The 19,866-nt window shown below is 43.7% G+C and overlaps 1 protein-coding gene across 5 annotated transcripts in view; it reads left to right on the forward strand.

The window, feature by feature from the left end:
- CADPS (calcium dependent secretion activator) overlaps positions 1–19,866 on the forward strand; it is a 204,950-nt gene that overhangs the window by 83,265 nt on the left and 101,819 nt on the right. For all 5 annotated transcript variants that reach the window (XM_056501542.1, XM_056501538.1, XM_056501539.1 and 2 more), the window contains exons 7-9: positions 9,300–9,411; positions 13,293–13,432; positions 15,433–15,499. In XM_056501542.1, the coding sequence (XP_056357517.1) occupies positions 9,300–9,411; positions 13,293–13,432; positions 15,433–15,499 (319 nt within the window). The remainder of the gene's footprint in view (positions 1–9,299; positions 9,412–13,292; positions 13,433–15,432; positions 15,500–19,866) is intronic.

Raw genomic sequence — 19,866 nt, forward strand, 5'->3', positions numbered from 1 at the left:
GATGGGGATAGGAACAACCAAAGGGACATTGAAAGAGACTGAGACTCAGTGATCTGAAATAGTGCTTAATTAAGAGGAGGACTGCAAAATGCAAGTTCCGGGATGCATTCAGTCATGATGCTTATTGCTCATAGTTGGTGCTCTGAAAAAAAAGAAAATTTAAGCCATGCCTTAGTGTAAGTTCAGCAAATCATTTGCCAGGGGGAAGGCAAGGGATGAGACATGTAAAAGGGCCCAGTTGTTGGTTTATTTATTAAGTGCTGTGTACAAGTAGTGCACATTATTATTTAATGAGAGGTGCTGCTATTGCTGCAAAGCAGTGTAGGAAGATAAGAGGACATGCTTTAAAGAACTCGTATTGTGCCTGCTCCTGTCTGGACAAAGCTCTGGAATAGTGAAATGAGAAGACCAACCTTGACAGTGATTTTTCAACATTTTAAGTGTCCTTTTTGTGAAATTAATGTCCTGGCTTTGTGAATGTGCTGTGTCTCTCAACAAACCACAGAGCTAAGTGTAAAAGTGTTTAAAGAGAACAACGTACTGGGCTGTCACTGCGTGGACAAGGCACAGTCATGGAGAGAGGAGCTTGCAGATGACTGGGTGGGCATCACCTGCTGGAATTGTCCACTTATCCCCACTGACCCAGGAGATGCTAGTGTGAACTTTGGTTCTAGCAGTCAGAAGTTGGGCAAGGCAAACTATGACTAGATTTGAGCTTCCTCAAATCCTGGATCCTGGCTTAGAAAAATATAGGACAGCAAAAATGTGAGTGGTAGCACAACAAGAGATGGTCTCAGACTTCTTGTCCCTCCTTTTAGCTGATTTTGGAAGGGCACTTGTCCCATTCCACTATAAAAGGGGGAGTTGGGAAGCCCCTATAAGAATATAACATATGTTGAGACATAAGTAAAAATCAGATTGGTCCCTCTCAGTACCTTGTATTTTCTGCTGTTTGCATTTAGAAAATATTTCTCTACTCTCTACTAAGTTTTATAAAGGAAGATTTAGACTAGACTACCTGTATTTTCAGGCAGAGGATTTCTGTCTCCCTTTCCATGGTCTGTGTTTGTGAAATACTAAGTTTATGTAAATCTGGCAGGGTATGGCCTTATTAAGTCCAAATCACAACCAGGTCTTAACCAATGGCAGTCCTCTGAATTTGTATTTTCTTCCAGAGTGACAAGCTCTGATAGAAGTGATATTTGGTCATTCTGTGAAGTGAGCAGCTCTGTGGCTGGTTCAGTGGAGCATCTTTGGCCAAAGGAAGCTTTGATTAGCATGTGTGTGGCATTGAAGTCGCCCTATTCAAGAAGTGGTCACAGCCACGGACAGTAAATGCACACAGGCATTTAATGAGTGAAGCTGTAAACTCTGTATCCAAAGCAGATACACTGATGGAGCACATACAGTAGGCAGCCCTTGTAAAAGTAATTTTTCTTTCAGTTCAGACCTCCCAGTAAAACAGCCTGGGCTTTCATTTTCATTTCCCCCTGCTGAGTTTTTCTCCTCTAATTGTGATAGTATTAAACAAGAGCACAGGGCATTTGAAAAGCAGTCATCACTTAAATCATGGAAAGTAATCATACAAATTTTTTTTCTTTTTTTAATTTTCCTTGTTATTACTCAAAAGATTGTGGTGAGTAGCACTGCCACAATTTCGCATCCAAACCAGCGGAGGGATTTCTGCAGCAGAGTCCAGCCTGGGGTGCAGCAGTCTGGAAGGGGTGTGTGGTCCTGGTGCAGGCATGGCAGAGGGACATCTCTGGGGCAGGAATGCCATCTCGTGGCCATAAATAGCTATTATGTGATTTTAAATCCACCTCCCATCCCTTCTGCCTTCCTCATGACACTTCCCCAGTGTATCAGTCATTCTCAAGCTGTATTTTCTGCATAGCAAAGATCATCCCTTTTTGGGTTCCTAAAGCTGTGCTGTCGGCCTCAGCAGCTCCTCTTGGCTGCAGTGCCCTGTGCTGGCACTGGAATGGGATCCACAGGGATTGTGTGTGAGCCACAAGCAGATCAAGAGCAGACCTTTGCAGGCTTTGCTTTGCTGCAGTCTCTGTCAGCTTTACCCTGTTCCTTCTGTGCCTTGCACACTCAGGCACAGATGTGATGCTCTCCAGACATATTTCTCTCTCAGCCGGCAGCGTCGTGCTGCCGTAGCCAGTTTGAGGATGTGGGAGTTGCAGCTCTGGAGGGAGAGATGGTCTGGTACTGCTGTCTGCAGGATGTTAAGCAAGATGGTGCCTGTGTGTGTGACACATATATTGTGTCTCAGAGCTGTGGAAACAGAAAAGGGACCATGAAAAGGTTTTAACACCTCCTTCGCTGCTGTAGGGGTCCAGTCCTTAGCAACACACTGCTCACTTTTGGAATAATACCATAGTGATTTCTGCAGTGGTGTTTTTGGGAAAATAAATCCCCTTTTTGTAAGTAAAATATTTACCAGTGGTGCTCCATTTTAGCAGGAGTATTATATGCTCGGCAGGAATTAGGGTGCCATGGGAAATGAAGGATTCACTCAGAGCATCCTTGGGTTATCCCATCGGAGCAGGACAGCAGTGCTGCATGCAGAGCTGTGGCCTCACTCAGTGTACCTTGGCTCCAGGGAAGGCTGTTGCACCACCTCTGCCAGCCAGTGCCTGCAGGAATGCTGATTTGTCAGCACCTGCATGGGAGCTGTGTCAATGAAAGCACATTTTAAATCACTGCAAAGTCTGTGCAGGAAAGTCTAGGAGGAATCAGATCTGTTTGTGCTGTCACTCCCACTTCAGCTCAGCTTGTTCCGAGGGGATGGGACTGAAAGGCTGTTCTGGCAGCTGAAAGGGAGGGGAGGAAACAAATGTAAACAAAAATAGGCTGCGTTGTCAATCTGTGTCTGATGTCTTTGGTTATCCTGTTTTGAAGGTGAGTAAACACATCAAAGTTTTTACCGTGGGAGGAATCCCAGAGGATTCCAGCAGCCTTTGAATATCAAGATGTATTATGGATGCAAACCATTCTCAGTGCATTTCTACAGGCAGCATGGAAAGGTGCCTTTCTTAGCACCTGAGTGGTATTTCCTAGCCCAGAATGGTTTTGTATGAGCAATGTATATGCATCTATATGTGTTCTTTGATATTTTTATTTCAAATTCTTTTTCTGAATCTGCAGCAGTCACCTCCAGCACACCCTTCTCAGTGGAAAGACAGGGGCCCTTTATGTCAGGCATCATTTCATCTGCTTGCTGCCTCTAAATTGGGATGAGGCAAATTAAGGCCTAACTCTACTGATTTAATTAGATCTATCCTTATTGCCATAGCAGGACCCCAAAGCAGGTGACTGAGGCACATGTACATGGTAGAACAGTCCCCTAAATTTGTGGGTTTTCAACTGAGGTTTGTAGTCCTGCTGCAGGAAATAACAAACTAGTTTGTAGCTGTCCCAAGCACAGTATCCCCAAAGTGGCAGTTGTTTATGGCATTCTCCTGCTCAAATAGAGTTGTATCTGTGGAGTTGTGTGTGCATCCCACAGATCTCCAGGTGTATGACCCAGCCTGTGGGTTTTCTTGGAGTGCCTAAAAAAAGCTGGAATTCTTCTGTGCCTTTTGCTTTTTTCAAATCCCAAAGGCACAAACAAAAGGTCTATTATCCATTGCCATTACCCACAAGAGCTGCAAAGAATACATATTTTTCTCAAAGGCTTTGGGATGCCCTGCTTCTATTTATTATGGCTTTGTGACCCAGCTGGTGCAGGTGTGAGCATCTGCCACTGCCACATGTCACAGACACATCTGTTCTGCCACGTTCCTGCCAGCACAGTGCCTCACCTGCACTGCTCCCTACGAGGAGCTGTCAGCTCTTCCAGCCTCTGCTTGTGAAGGGCTCACCATTGTCCAGTTTATGGTGTTCCCAAGCACTCTTCTAATTTAAAAAAATGTTTATTTTCATCCCAGTAGGATTAATGCCATCCCTGCATGGGGTTTTGCTGTTGACCTGAGTAAGTCTGTGTGTGCTCTATTGTAATGAACCATCACCTCTGTATGTGGGCAAGGGAAGTGCAGATAGATCGGTGATAATTGTGCTCGTCAACCTCTAATTCATGTTTTTGAATGGCTGGTATAGATAAAACATTAGAGAATAAAGTAAAAACCTATCCTGTGTGCTTCTTCATATATAGTTAACTGTTTAAGGTACTTTAAACCTGTTTATTTTCCTCCTCACTTGTGTCTTTAGGAATGTGTAGAAAAGAAATGTAGCTTAGCATTACATTAGAGGAAAAGGTGCACTACTCCATCAGCTGCATGAAGGTAGGTTAGCTCAGTGCCTGGTGTGCTTCTGCTCTAACTCTGTTTTTCCAGTGCTCAAGCACAGGCATACATGATTTATGGCCCAAGATTTAAAGGTCTCTTCTGGGAGGGGAGGAGTGTGCTAAAGTAATACAACCATCACTTTTAGGTAAGATTTCTGGGAGAGCTAAACTGAGACTGTATGTAGCATTTCAGTCTGCAGCGATGGAGTGGAATCTGAACTCCATCCTCAGAGCAGGATCCAGATCCAGCAGGGACCATGACTGAGCACCACAGTAAGCTGAGAAACCAAGGCTGGGTTAAAAGTATCCCAGCACACAAGGTGAAGCTGTCATCAGGCCCAAGCAGTGTCTGTCAGGCTGCTGTCTGTGCTGCTTTCTTGATGAACTTCCCTTAATCAGCCAGCTCACTTCAGAGACCTAGCTACAGGTACACCAGGAGGGACATAGACATGCCAGAAGAGAAAAGATGAGGGTTGTAAATGAAAAGAAGTACCTGAAGCACAACCCTCTCCACCAGCACTGCATAAGGGAGGGAGGCAGCCAGACTGGCCTGTCATTGCATCCTCACCAGATCCCACTCTGACAGTAGAGGACAGCAAGAGAGGCTAAGCTGCCCTTGCAGCTGTTGTCCCAAACCTGGTCACATAGATTCAACAGCTGGATTTCAGCTTTACCTCTGTGCCTTTGTAGACAGTCAGCTGGCTGTGCAGGAGGGTGGGTGATGCTGCTGCTGTTTTGGTGACCCTGCAGGGATGGAAGCAGCTGCCATGTCCTACCTTCCCAAGGACGGGTTCCTGTCTTGGGAGGGGACAGGCACTGCTGCTGAGTTAGTTAATTTGGGAAAACTATACTGAGCAGGTGGCTCAATAAACTCCTGAAAATCTGGCCAACATGTAGGGATATTATTCTGCAATACTTTTTTTACTTAAGTGGTGAATTTATGGGAACAAGGCAGAAGGGCAGCATCTCTGGCAGAGACCTGTCCCAGGAAACTGCCATGTCCATTGAGCATCCTGCACACCTGGAGTGAGCCCACTGAGTGGACTGCACAGCTCTCCTTTAGTACACGTTTTTACTTTCATTTTCTGATTTTTTTTGATGTTTATCCCATGCAAGCTGAAGTGGAATAGAAGATATCCTCTGGTACTTTTGAAGCCCATGAGAAGCAGTTGTAGATGACGTTTAAAAGTCGCCCCCGTGGAAAGCACATGGCTCTGCAGCTGCTCTGTTAGCCTGGTTAGCAGGGCTGATTCATGGCCCAGCTATACAACACTTACACTTGTTCATTATTTATAGAAATCTCAGGCATCAGTGTTCTGGCTACATCAAGTTACAAGAGCACTGATGGGAGAAGGGTGACTGTTTTAAATTAGGCAGGGGCTGAGCAGACTTGCTGGAGAGCACAGTATATGAATGAAGGAAGTTAATGAATTTTCCTGGGTATTAAATATATATGTTTGCTTTTAGGAAGATCACAGGTGCTAAAATTTCCTTTAGAGGAACTTAGCAGAAATTACTAAATCAGTGTCTCTCAAGGACAGCTGAGAAAATTCTAGGTCATGTAAGTGGGATATTGTGAAGAAAAGCAGCTGAAGTCAGATACCCTCCTGCCTGGTTTCATGTGATACATGAGTGCAGTCAGGACAGGAATCTTTGCAGGATTTTGCTCAAGGCTTATTCATATCCCACATAGTATTTAAATCATGAATTTTAACATAGCAGTGCTGCAGTGTTTTAATGTTTTTGTCTTTTTAGGTGTGTGGTAATTATAATTGCTTTATCTGCATTTTAGAAGCCTTATTCATATCCCAAATAGTATTTCAATCATGAATTTTAACATAGCAGTGCCACAGTGTTTTAATGTTTTTGTCTTTTTTGGTATGTGTAACTTTATAATTGCTATATCTGCATTTTAGAAGCCCTCAGCCCTACAGCCAAAGATCAGTAAAGCACTGCACTTCCATAGGATGAAGACAGTTGTTTCTGCAGTGACCTTATGGCAGGAAAGGGTAAGAGCCTGGTACAGCATTGATGCAGGAGAGTGGTCTTACAGGTTTTGGCCGTAAATTGGGAAGGGCTGAATAGCATCTACCTGAAGGTTTTTCAGATCAGCAGTGGAAGACAGCTGAGAGCAGCTAGGTCTGAGCAGCCTGGCACCTGCATTGGCAATGGCATCACTGCTCCCACGTGCAAGTAAGGGCAGTGCCTGTGAGAGCTCCCAAATGCTCCTGAAATCAGACAGGTGAGCCCATCCTTCAGGTGCTTCATGAGGCTGAGGAGGTAATGGGAGACTGACCTTTGGTACTTGTTGGCCACTCACACCCTCTGGATGTGTCATTTTATGTTCCATTCAGGATAAAACCTAGCACTTTAGGCTGTTTGGTCAGTAACTGTGATGGCACCTCTAGGTGAATCTGTAGACACAGTCTACAGTGATGATCTCCTTATTATGCTTGTAGAAGGTAAAACAAGAGCCAGCATCTGTTGTCAAGTTAGCACCTGGGCATATCTCAATCTCTGGCACTTTGCTGCCAGAAGACTTAAGCTGTTTATCCTAAGTTTGAAGCCTAAATAGAAACCCTGGAGACAAAAGAAGATCCTGGTGATAGCAAAGATACCATAAATAGGGTGATGATTCTAGTAAATTTTCTATGCACAGCAGCATTTCTTTATTAGTTCCACACTTTGGGATGCACTGGCCAATAAGAAATGCTGAGCTGAGGGTTTCAGGCAGGATTAAGATAATTAATACAGTCCTGATTGAGGAAGTACTGTATACCTTTTTTATGGTGTTTGTACATCCATATGTATCCATCTGTATGTGTGTATCCTTTTGGCCAGAATGACACTTGTCTGCATGTGCAGATGTTTTATACCTTTGAAGTGTCAGCATGAGTTCTGTGGTAGGGGGACAAAATAGCATGGCATTTGTCCACAATGGGTCCCAGTGCACTTTCCCAACAAATGAGCTCCTGCAGTGACAACCTGCTTAATGATTAAATATGGAAATGAAACCATTACACTGTTAGTCCCTCAGAAGATGCTAATACCTAGCTACTGTCCAGAGCTAATTTTCTGAACAATAATTTAATACCCAGCCCAGATAAACTGGGTACTCAGATTGAATACAAATGATGTTTCAGTGACATGAATTATGGCCTTATGCTGAGCATCACTATGGCAACTAATGACATCACCACAGGCTTCAACCAGCACAAAACTCAACTTTTTATGGTCTCCATTTGTTGGCGCAGATCTTTTCAGGGCTTTTGGGGGTATGAATATGTAAGCACCAGTGTTGTCAAGGGTTTGCTGTGTATGTTTGCTGTCATTTGAAACATTTATTCTCTTTGTGGTTTATGTTGTTCCCATGAAGGAAACCTAATGAAAATTACTGTTTGTATTTGGTTAGTAACATTTGTTGATAACATATGGTCTGGGAATGCTTCAGCAAATAAGAGCTTTTTAATAGTAAACAGAGATACGAGTTCTATAAAGCAGATGCTGTCAAAATACACAGTGTAAGGTTGGATATTTTCTTACTTTTGCCTCTTACCCAAAGCAAGATAATATTCCTACTTTCCCTCCTGGTGACAACACAGTTTTTTGAGAGAAAACATAACCTGTGACCTGGAACTGTGATTAGAAAATTAAGTTGTTTCTTGCTTCTTACCCTTAAAACATTTATTAGGTAACTGATGGCTCACACATGAAAAAGATATTATATAAAAGACCTGACTGGACTATAGTACTGTAGATAATTTATGCCAACCTCTGCTCTCTGGTACTGGTGGTGGTTTTATGCATCATAAAAAATGAAACCCATGAAATAGTGACACCAGGAGAGGAAGCTTCAGAGCAAAGCTGATGAAGAACCCAAATTTGTAAATCAGCTCTGTGCTGAACACTCTTATCTGCTGAGCTCAGTTGGACAAGATTTGCTCAGTGGGGAGCAAAACATAAACCCATACTCTTAGAGCACAAGAAGAAGGGAGTTATTTTTGCTGATAATTTTCCAAAAGCTAAACCTGCTGCTTGATGTTCATCTTTGAGGAACAGCTAGTCACTGGATCTCATGTTCTGACCCTTTTCAAGGGAGCTGCCTTTCTTCAGGAGAGGATCTAGTTTGAGGACAGCCTAAAGTGAGTCATGAACAGAGTGAGGGTGAATAGAAGTGGTTAGTGAGTTATGGCATAATCTCCCATCTGGTTTGCAGCATTCTGGGTTGCAGTGTGTGTTCCACCACATCACTCAGAGGTGTTGCTCATGGCACATTCTTGGCAGGGTCCCACATGGAATGAGTTCATGTTTTCTGTGCATTTGGGCAACCTGTGATTGCAGAAACTTGTAGGTGTCCTCTAGACACATGCATGTCTAGAGGCTGTGGATAATTCAGCCTCCATAGCAGTCCTTTCCAAGCCAGGGAATGACTCACAGGCTACAAATAGTAGCAGTGACTTCTTCCTGGCCACTGCAGTCACACCCACAAGGAACTGGTGTCCTGCTCTGTAGTCCTAGCAAGCTAGGATTACTCCAGACATAATGGCTTGGACTTAAACTTGGATTGGGCTGAGACTTGGAAGGTAACCCAGGTTAAGTTGCCGTTTCTTCAGAAAAAACAAACCTCATTCTCAGCCTGGAAAGGAGAGGTTAATTAGCCAAGAGAGGAGCACAGGCATGAGTGATCACAGACATCCTGGGTGCAGATGTCTTCAATCCTCTACTTCTCTTGTGGCTACACAGGCTGGCACTGGAGGAGACATTGTTCTTCCTAAATAAGAAAGTTCTCTTAGGCTTGGTTTCATGCTGCTCCCAGATGCTGTCTTTTTTTTCCCCCAAGACCATCATGGGTTTTCCAAACATCTGTCCCATATTTCCCAAAGAAGATAATTAATGCCCCTTGTCACTCACACAACCCAACCACTTTGGCTTGTGTCAGGCACATTTTAGATTAACTATTTCATGCCTGCCAGCTGAGCTGAGCACCTCTCTGTCCTTCTTTTCACAGCTGGGGCACCCAAGGAGACTTCACAACAACCCATGCACTTCCTGCAGTGAAGGTGAAGCTGTTCACGGAGAGCACAGGAGTGCTGGCTCTGGAGGACAAAGAGCTTGGGAGGGTAAGGAGATTCTGAGTTTAATAATGCTTCCTTCTGGCCCAGCTTTTCTAGAGAAATCTCTCCTGTACAGAAATATTTTTGGAGCACAACATGCTCTGCTTTTTTGCCAAGCTTCAGGAGGGGGAAAGAAAGCAAGCTCTGCACTGCTGGAGAGGAGTGCATCTTGCATGCTGTCTTTGTTGTGAGTTTTTAATGGCAGCATTTCAGCTGGCTGTGCCTGCTCTGAGCAAAGGCAGAGGATCTTGTGTGCAATACTGGCAGTCCGGAAAGCCTTGCTTGCGGAAATGGACAGTCCTGAGGCAGAAAAGGGGATTATGCTGAGGCAAAAAGAGGGGATTTAAGTTTGGCAAGTGACTGTTAAGTTTCTCTCATATCTGCTGAGCAGCCAGTGCACAGTCTGAGCTTTTGAAAGCACTGACTGCAGTACTCCCTGTAAAAGGCTGGGAGCATTGGCTTCCCTGGGGGTGGATGGTGGCTGAACTGGTGGCTTCAGTGGGGCTGGACTGGGGAGTGAAACATGAGGGTTAATTGCTCCCATCAATGGTATTAATAGCAAAGAGCTCAGATTCCTGGAGTATTGCCCACAGAGCAAATCTTCCCACCCCATCTCTGCCCCTCGCCTGTGGTCCCTAAACCAGTGACCCTTGATCACTGCAGCCCACAGCTCCAGAATATCTGTGGATGGCACTTTTCTATGACTTTGGGACACTTCGCTTGTCCTCATGGATTTTGTGCAGCTGTTTAATTTGTGTTGGCCCCAGGCAGAAGTGGCAGCAAACTCCTTGCCATGCCTTCCTCAGCTTCTCCAGCTGAGATAGGTGTGATAATGACTCCATGAGAATCAGTCTGGGGTAAGAGGACTTGGCACCTCCTGTCATGGCTCAGCATGACCTAGGTGATCTCCAGGGGCAGCCTGGGCTCTGTCTGCCTAGTCCTGCAGCACTCCTTGCTCTCCATCCTGTCTGTATGGCTATGGCTAAGAAATCCATGGCCAGGAAAGCCACTGATCCTGTTGCAAGCCCAAGAACGGTATTTCCAGTTATGGACTAACCTACTGGGATGTTTCTTGCTAACTCCATGGCTGTTTGTGCCTTGACTAGAAAGATTCTGTGTCCATTCAACATTTTTCCTAATTAACATGTTTTTTATGTTAATCCTGTTCATAAAAGTGCCAAACATTCTATTAGGTCCTAGTGAGTTGTTGATTTAAATTTACAAATTTATGGTGGAGACCACTGCATGCAATTTTGTGTCATGTAATTCATGTTCATTTTAATTATTTGTGTTTTGGTGTTCATGAAGTATCCTTTGTTTCTTGCACTTGAGAGAGAGAAAAGCAAAGCTACCCCTTCTTTTCTCCTCTCAATCCTTTCTTCAAAGAGAAACCCCTTCAGACTTTGCTCATTCACACCTTGATCCTTCCTTTCTCCCTGTCCTCCTTTTTTGACAAAGAGGATGACCCCTCTAGGCTGCGGTACTACAGCTGAAGACCTACAATTGTTTTGCTGCACAGCATCATAATATTTTCAGGATTATTTTCAAAACCTCCTACTTCAAACAGCCTGGCACCCTGCCTTTATCCGCTGTGGCATGCTGAGCAGAGCTTTTCACCCAGCCGGCTGCACTGCCATTCACGGATTTTCCCCTGAGTGGTTACACTCAGTGCAGCCCCTCTTGCTTTGTAAGTCTTGTTTCCACTGGCAGCCATGAGCAGTGCTGACTTTGCTGGTCTTGGGAAGCAATTAGCTGTGCATGTTGTTCTGAGAAAGATGTCATCACCCAAAGCAACCCCTCTTGCCCTGAAAGGCTGATGAGCCAGCCCTACCAATGTGCTTTAATTCCCAGTCCAGCAGGAAACCATCCCTCAGCCCTGAGTTTCTGCAGGCTGAAGGACATAGGCCAGCAGTGGCAAGCGTGGGGAGCTGGCAATGATTCCCCTGGCCCGTGGCCACCAGTGCTTTCAGTCGGCCAAACTTCAAAGGGACGCTCGGTGTGCCCGGAGCGGCCGAAAGATGACGCGTGTCTGCTCAGGCTGCATCAAGATTTCTTCTTTAAAGTCATAATGAAACCGGGAGTGTTAAGCCCCTGCTTTAGCTGTTGGAGTGGGCAGGAACCTGCCTGCATGGAGAGAGGAGGAAAGCAGGTTTTATACACAAAACACCCCTGCTCAGCAGCCCTTTGAGCAGTGGCTTTGTGCTCTGCCAGGCGGGTACAAAGCCTACTTTCTATTGCCAGTGTTGAGCTGGCAGCCGGCCGCCACTCCTCAGCCCGCCACTTTCATCCAAGGGAGAACTGGAAAATGCTCCCAAGCCCTACACTGCTGAATGGGCAGCTGAAGGCATGGGAATACATCCTGACCCTTTTGAAGCCAGTGGCAGGGCTCCCATGGATTTCAGCCATGCCAATTCTTAATCTTCTGAGGGCAAGGAGGGGAAGAACTGTGAATTGCAACACCACTGAGGAAAGTTTGTGTCTTTTGTTGAAAAAAGAGCTAGAAATCAAAGTAGAGAGCATCCCAAACACACTGAGGGGCTGCTGCCTCGCTAAGAGATGCAGTTTAGCACAGGTGTGTGTTCCTGCAGGACCCGCCTGGCACTGGGGTTCCTTGGATGCTGCTCAGAGCTTGGGTCCATCATGCTTCTAACACCCCCTGCCTCATGTGGAGAACTCATTTCTCATCATCAAAATTGCTTAAATGTGTTTTCTTCCAAGAGTGATGCAGTACAGACTGGTGTTGTTCAGTTATCTGTGTGACTGATAACAGCTGCAGATTCCTGGCAGAGAAAGCAGTTCAATAAAAGAAGTGATAAATTACATTAATGGATAAGGGTAAAGTTGAGAATCTACTGATGTTTACCTCAGGCATTAGAGAAGGCAATAAAATAAGTCATAGAGTAATTCATCAGGGGGTAATAGCATCAATGATATTTTGGTGGAAAGCAGCCCCCAGATTGTTGATTCAGCAGCAAAGTTGAAGAGCAGAGGAATACAAGATTATAGTCTGGGCTGGAGTTTGGCAGGAGCATAGACTAAGCATGAGCAAGAAATGAGTGATGACAGCACATCAGTTAATGAGGGTGAATGCTGCCATTTGTAAGAATTGTGAAATAGTTTGTTTGCATAAAGGTTAGTGGATTTAAAGAAGGTTCATCTCAGTACAGCACAGTGGAAACTTGAATGAATTTGTACCAGGCAAAGTCACCTCTGAGAGTGAAAGCCATCAGAAGGGGAACAAGTGTAGGAGGAAAGGGGTTAGGCCACCTCAGAGGAAACATATGGAAATACCAGGAGAAGAGGTGGATGTGGTGTTGTCCTAGGGGAATATTCTGTATCTTACTCTCCAGGGAGCTACTCTGCTTTGTAGTGGTAATGGATGAGTGGGAAAAGCACAGCTATGATCAGGGAAGACTATTGACCTCTTGGAGCTGTCAGTTCCTTTGAGCCAAGTGCTTGCATTGGTGTTCATCTGCAGTCACTGATGTTGCATGAATGTGCTCCAGCTGGAGACCCTCCCAGCATTTCCTGCTGCATGAAATGGTAGCAGAGTCCTGCAGCCACTCATGTCATGACATGAAATGCAGAATTCTTCTGCTGCCATAGCTCAGTCAGATGTACCATCCTGAAATGATAGGAACTGATCATGCAGTTCTGTCTGCACAGCCCCATGAGCTGATTGAGGAGCCAAAGAATATATGACCACATCTCAAAATAATAAGCTATACTTTAAAAAGCAATAAAAAGCCATGCTCACTGATGTGAATAGACATATCCAGACTGACTTCTAGGACAAAACTAGGTCATCTGATGTATTTCTGTTCCACGTTAAACCCCATTTTGTGAATAATTTTTCCCTTTAACATTGTTGGTTTTGATTCTTACAGGTTGTTCTCCACCCTACTCCTAATAGCCCAAAGCAGTCAGAGTGGCACAAGATGACTGTTTCCAAAAACTGCCCCGATCAAGACCTGAAGATCAAGCTTGCTGTGCGAATGGATAAGCCTCAAAACATGAAGCACTCTGGGTAAACATTTGTCTCAATCTAAAGTCATTTTGTTTTGAATGTGCATTAGGTACTTTTGCTTTTTTAAGATTCTCAAAGAGAAACTCTTTTTCTCAAGTTCACAGGAGGTGAAGCAGAAAGATAAATATAAAAATGGCATTAGTTCAGTCACTTATAGTGCACTTTTCATATTCTTAGTATAATCTTTTTTAATGCATATGAGCCAAACAGTTTAAATTTTAAACAGTTTTCCTGACAGGAAATTATATTTTTTCCTGTGAGAAATAAAGGTGAACTGCCTAAATTTCTTACTGAGAATAATATAGTTTTTTAAGTTATTCTGTGTCTCCCTGTATTGATTTCTGAAAACCAAAATCACAGTGCACTTTCCACTTGAAATAAACCCCAGTGTGGCCAGCATTATATTTACTGAGATACACACCACAATTAAATAGCAGTTAGGAGTAGGACTAATGATTGGGAAGGTTAAAAGGGACACCTTTTCCCTCCAGGAGGAAGTGTCAGAAGATCTGGGGCTGGAGGGATCCCTGACCACTTCTTTCTTCATATAGTTATAAATCAGATCATCTTTGGGAAGATCTAGTTAAGGCCATTGGCAAGGCTCTGATTGCTCTTCAGAGCTGAGGATGTGACAAAAAATCAAAACTGTCCAGGAAACTCACTGTTGGAAATAACTCTCCAGTCTGCTTTTGGTGCTATAAAAGTGACTTTGTTTCACTTCTATTTTTATAGCAGTTTGTTAAATTCTGTCCATTATTAGGTGATTTAAATCACTCATCTATTCTAATTCCTTCTTCCTTCTGTCTTCTCTGCTGATGAGATCAGAGCCAGTAGTCTTGTGTGAAGTTTAATTTTTTCACCAGAATCACAGGCCCCAAAGCCAGAAAGGACAGATTCCCATCCTGTTTATTATCTTGACTTCAGCTGATAGCAGGGCTGTTCTCTAGCTTTCTTCATCTAATATTTGATTTACATGTTACTGCTTAAAACTCTGAGGTTTATACCTCTTGCTACCAGAATGTAGATTATCTTTCTGTTGATGTTAGCAGCAATAGCCAAAAGGACACTTACTACCCTTTTCTTGGAGTAGCCAAGGACTCAAAGCCCACATCAGCATGATTTGGAGTTTTGTGGTTTAAACATTCACCAAGAGTATTCCAGATCTCTTCTGGCATAAGGAACCCCTTGCAAAACCAAAAATGAAGTATTTTTTTTATTTATTGGGCCAGAACTAAAGCAATTATAATGATACATAAAACATATTAATTCTGAATAATATCCTCATGTTTATTATTAGCCTGGTGCTGCCACTAGTTTTGCCAGTGTTTGTGTTACAGTGTCACAGTGGCCAATTCATTACAGAGATTAAGTGCTTATTTTGACATTAATTTTAAAAGTTAATTCTTCCTTTGTAGAAAACAGTAAATTCATTCCTCCTCAGAAATTATTCCGTTTACTTGACTTGAATTATCTGTAGCCAAGCAATTTCTCAGATTTCATCTTAGAGCTGCTCAGTGAAGTGTCCTGGTTTAGTCAGTCCAGTGGATATTGAGATCCTGCATACTGGGTTTGATGTAGGAAGTGTCCCTCTGTTTGACAGCTCCCCTCAGCAAAATGGTTTTATGGAGGCTAAAGCAGATTTGGGGTTACTCTCCCTTAATCCTTCCGTTGCAAATGCATTCTTCGCCCATCCAACCATGTTGTAGCTATTCACTGGCACTAAAGGGCTTCAAATTCTGAGCAGGTTGTGAAAGACAAAGGGGAAGAGAGAATTAATACTGTGTAACATTAAGACTCTGTAAGATTTTTATGTCGCTTTCTGTGCAGGTAATTTGTTCAGGCTAGAAATAAACCCATTCATGAATGCTGCTGAGCTTGAGAGTCTTGTAATTACTCCTTGTCATTAACTTCAGTTTCTAAGTTTACACAAAATATACTGAAAAGCAAGAGAACAACAGATTAACACTTGTGTACTGAATTCACCTGTTCTTTTCTCCTAGGTATTTATGGGCCATTGGTAAAAATGTTTGGAAGAGATGGAAGAAACGATTCTTTGTCCTGGTCCAGGTAACAGATGTAACTAGAAGTGATCTTAAATCACAACATGAAATACTTGAGTCTGTCCTCTGGTCATTTTCAGTGCTGTGTGATTGATGCTGAGCTGGTTCTGTGCAGGGTGTCTGTTAATCATGTATTTTTTTTCTAAATGTATGGGTGTTCTCAAGGATATCCCAATTGCAGATTTCTCACCATGAGTTTCCAGATCCACTTGAATGCTTGATAAAATGGAGAATCAATTTTAATGAGGAATTAATGAGGCGAGGAGGAGGTTCAGTCTTTCTTGGTTGGATGTTCTTGGGCTCTCTTTTGAACCTCTAGGTTAAATTTGGAGCCCATTTGAATCTACAGAACTTTTATCACTGACTGTGTCAGAGTCAGCATCAAATCATTCTTGACATTTCATTCAAGACCTTAATTTGATTTCTTGACCTTCTCATTGTCTACAGCTCTCACTGATCATTTTGCAGTCATTATTTTACAGTGTCTTCCTTTTTCCCTTTATTCTTTTTTTCACTTTTTACCCTTCCAGTTTCAGTAGACCTGTGTACTTGACCACTGTTAAGAATTTCAAGGAAACACACAGATGTCCTCTGTAACTAAGTATCTTGTGTGTTAGGTCTTCCCTCCCCTTCCAAGAGCAGGTGAAACCACTGCCTTGGCCACAGAAGTTTGTGGTCCCAGTGTGAGTGATCCATCTTCACACAACCTGAGGAAGTCACAGAGTCCTCTTGGGTCCAGCTCTCTCTCTCCCTCCTCTCTGGACTCTGATGGCGTGTTGTCTCCAAGTGTGAGGAATAAAACCTTTTTTCAGGGTTTTCTATGAAAGCAACACAGGGATGCTCTGGTGGAATAACATGGGATCCAGCTGAGATCTTGTTACAACACAGATCCAAACTGATCAGATCAGAGGGTAAAACCCTGCTGCTGCTGAAGCAAATGGCAGGTCTGCTATAGAGGGCAAAGTGTAAGAACAGGGATGGTCTAAACCAGGTGTGCACCAGACTCCACATTTGGTGCATGCTTGTATGCTGTCTATCCTGTGCTGGTAAGGACAGGAGTCCCTCTTCCACCTTAGACACCTGGTTTCTCTGGGCCTGAATCACTTGGTGTAAGCTGGTTCCTTTGTTTTGTGTTGATTATTGCTCCAAGTTCAGCTGTCTCAGTAGGAAGCTTAATTGTATTCATTCTCCTGTTAGCCATCCTTGCTGGCTTCCATGAAACTGTGGAGCAGATAAGGAAATCCATCCTTGGGGAAGTAAAGGGGATTTATGCTGTGTGGGACCTATGTAAGTAGGAGGCCATTTGGAGAAACCCATTGAGTACTTAGTTCCATAACCAAGTATGATCAGCAGAGATAATTTAAGTGTTTATTTTGTACTCCATGTGGGGTGAAAATGGCCACAGAGAGGGGGAGGGTAGTGTAGAGCAGCCAGAGGGCATGGCTCTATCTGCCTTTCCCGTTTGGGAACATGATATACTGACCCTATTCTTGGGCAGAGATTGAAGGATTGCTTTTCTCTCTATGTTTCCTTTATTATGTTCTGAAATGAAGTTAGAAGTGCTATGGCAGTCCATGGTCACCTGTAGTGCAACTGGTATTGCTTTTCCCTGAGAGACAATTCAGTCCTATTAGACCAAGTTCTCAATTCTTTTTTCCCTTGGAGCAGGAATGCTCTAAAGCAGAGAGCAATTTTTCCTAACCTCATTTCTCCCATAAATAATTATATTGATACTCCTCTGTGCAAGGGTTTGCAGGTTTGGACAGGATTCCCTTGTCTCTCTCAGAGCCTTCTGGCCATTCAGTGTGGTTGCAGTTGCTTCTCTCATTTTTAGCTGCTATATATTCCTCAGCTTGCTGTGGAATTGAAGCTCTCAGAGTTATTCCATGTTTTCTCATGTTACTAGGTCTGTATTCGTCAGTTGGCATATCAGAGCAGAATTTGGCCAGAAAAGCAATTCATTTGAATAAGATGAGCAGACTTTTGCCCCCAGAGAGTCTCTGTAGCCCACCTCAGAAATTCCAGCTGCCACTGCAGCTTCTCTGTTATGTTACCGTTTGCTCAACATTTGGTGCAATGTAAAGTGTTCTGCCGTACATCAAATATAAACAAGAAACACTCTCTATGCAGTCCCTCAGATGTAGTTTGAGCATATTGAACATGTCAGCAGGCAATAAAGATGGAATAAAAATACTTTGCTGTCCGTATGTTTGTCATTTGCTTTTCATGCAATGCAAAGGATGGGTGCCGATACGAACAGGGATTGGCAGTAAAGGTGTTGAAGTCCAGGATGCTCTGAACTCTGCTAAACCACAGGCAAAAAATAACCCCTGCAGGAAGGTGAGCTGGCTCTTGTTACAGAAAATGGACAAGGAGCAACCCCTCTTTCAGGAGCTTCTTCCATACCAGGCTCCTGACTGCGTCAGAGCTGAGAGACGGAGCCCAAACCATAAAGTCCATTTGGCATATAGTGGTGTGGTCAGTCCCTGGCACTGCCAGGAGGGCTAGGCTTTTTGGAGGAGTAACTAAACATTTCCTTTTTGATCTCTTGTCTCTGTCCCTGACCTGTAGCATCTTCTATTGCAGCTCTGTCTCCTCTCCTGTGCTTGCAGAATAACCTCCTCCTCATGGTCTTGTGCTCTCTCCCTCTTGCTCCATTTCAGTTGGACACAGTCTTGGTTCCTTCAGTGCTAATACCACTCTGTCTTCTGGTACCAATAGTTAAGAAATTTGTGGTAATAAATACTCAAACTCTTCATAACTATTTAAACAAGGCACAAAAGTGCCAAACTGCATGGGTGGCACCAAGGAGGAAGGTGTTGATGGCAGTTTGTCTCTTTTGTGTCAGTGATGCCTTGCCGCCATGAACGGAGGCTTTGCGCGCGTATGGAGGAATAGCAGCTCTGCTGGGAGCACTTCCACTGTTACTTGGCTTGTGTAAGCCCTGGAGAGAAGGGGAAAGGAGCAATAGCTGCCTTGTAATTTGGGTGGAATAATCCCTCGCACCTTCTGTGTCTGCGTAACTGCAAGGGTTATACAGGAGTGAAGTGATTTGTTTGGGTGTAGTGGGTGCGAGCAGTTCCTTTGTGTCATTTCTAGACCTAAGCCTCAACTCTCCAGCACCTGCCTTGCTGGGTGGACTTGGCTCAAACCCTCAGGGAGGGGTTATGGCATGGCATGGCTGGCAGAGCAGGTGGGTGTGCTCCTCCTGCACTGATCCATGCATTAAGAGGGGTTAGTTTTCCCTTCCGAATAAATCGCAGTCCTCTCTGTACACTGCCCACCCTTCTCATAGACACCCTTTGAGATGAGCAGCAGAAGAGCAGAATACTGATTAGATGTAAATTACATGGCAGAGACTCGTTACTTGCCTAATTTTAAATCCTGAGATATGCAGTGTGAAAATGATGGCAGAATATGGCCCTGAGCTTGGATGGAAATGGTCCGTAGCATCACAAGCGAGGAAAATGCTTCGTAAAGGCAGCAGTAGTGCCAGTGGCACTGGTAAGCAAAAGCAATTAAGCAATTTAGGGCAAAGTTCTCTGTGACTGGTTAGGATAGAAAATGTGTATCCATTGCAGATGTTGCAAGTAAGTGTTTCCTAAGTTGCTGTATCAGCTGCCTGAGCACAGCACACAAATTTCAGCCAGTTTGCCAATTAGACCCTCATGCAAAAGCTGGTATTTTTGATAACTGACAGAGCTTGTATTAATTCTTTGCGAGGTCTGATGTGCTGTACTGGCAATAACACCATGGTTGGTTCTGGTGGGTTTGCTGGCTTTGCAATAGGAAATTTTCTGTAATGATTTTTAAGGGCAAGTGAATTAATTACACTGAGATTTCAGACTGAATCTGTTCATCTCTTATCATAACCCCATTTCTGTGCTCTGGCAGCATATGGGAAGTAACACTCCATGGTACCTGGATGACATGTCTGCTGAGTAGCTTGAAGCAGTTTTCAGCTGATTGTGTCTGATGGTGTTTGCAGAGTGTTGTTGGAACCAGATCAACTCTCTGCAGATTAAAACCAGTTGCAGTGTCTACGCCTGGATCTATTGTTCTACTGACAGGCTCCCTAAACTCAGTATAATTTAGACTAACAGTGACAGTTCTTGCTTTTAGCAAAACTCAGCTGACTTGGGATAAAATGAAATTAAGTAAGTGTTCAGTAACTCTGAATATCACCAGAAATTGAAAATAATTCAGCAGAAATGCAGTGTGGTAAGCCAGCAGTCCTAGACTGTCTTCAAGCTGAGGTGAATGACCCATAGCTGGTCCCCATAATCATATTAAATAATGGTTTCTCTTTTACCCTTGCTGGGAACTAGGCATAGATAGTGATTATTGCAAAATCTGGAATGTGTTGGTACATAC

Source organism: Oenanthe melanoleuca, chromosome 12 (genome assembly GCF_029582105.1).
Source record: "Oenanthe melanoleuca isolate GR-GAL-2019-014 chromosome 12, OMel1.0, whole genome shotgun sequence".
NCBI classification, from domain to species: Eukaryota; Metazoa; Chordata; class Aves; order Passeriformes; family Muscicapidae; genus Oenanthe; species Oenanthe melanoleuca.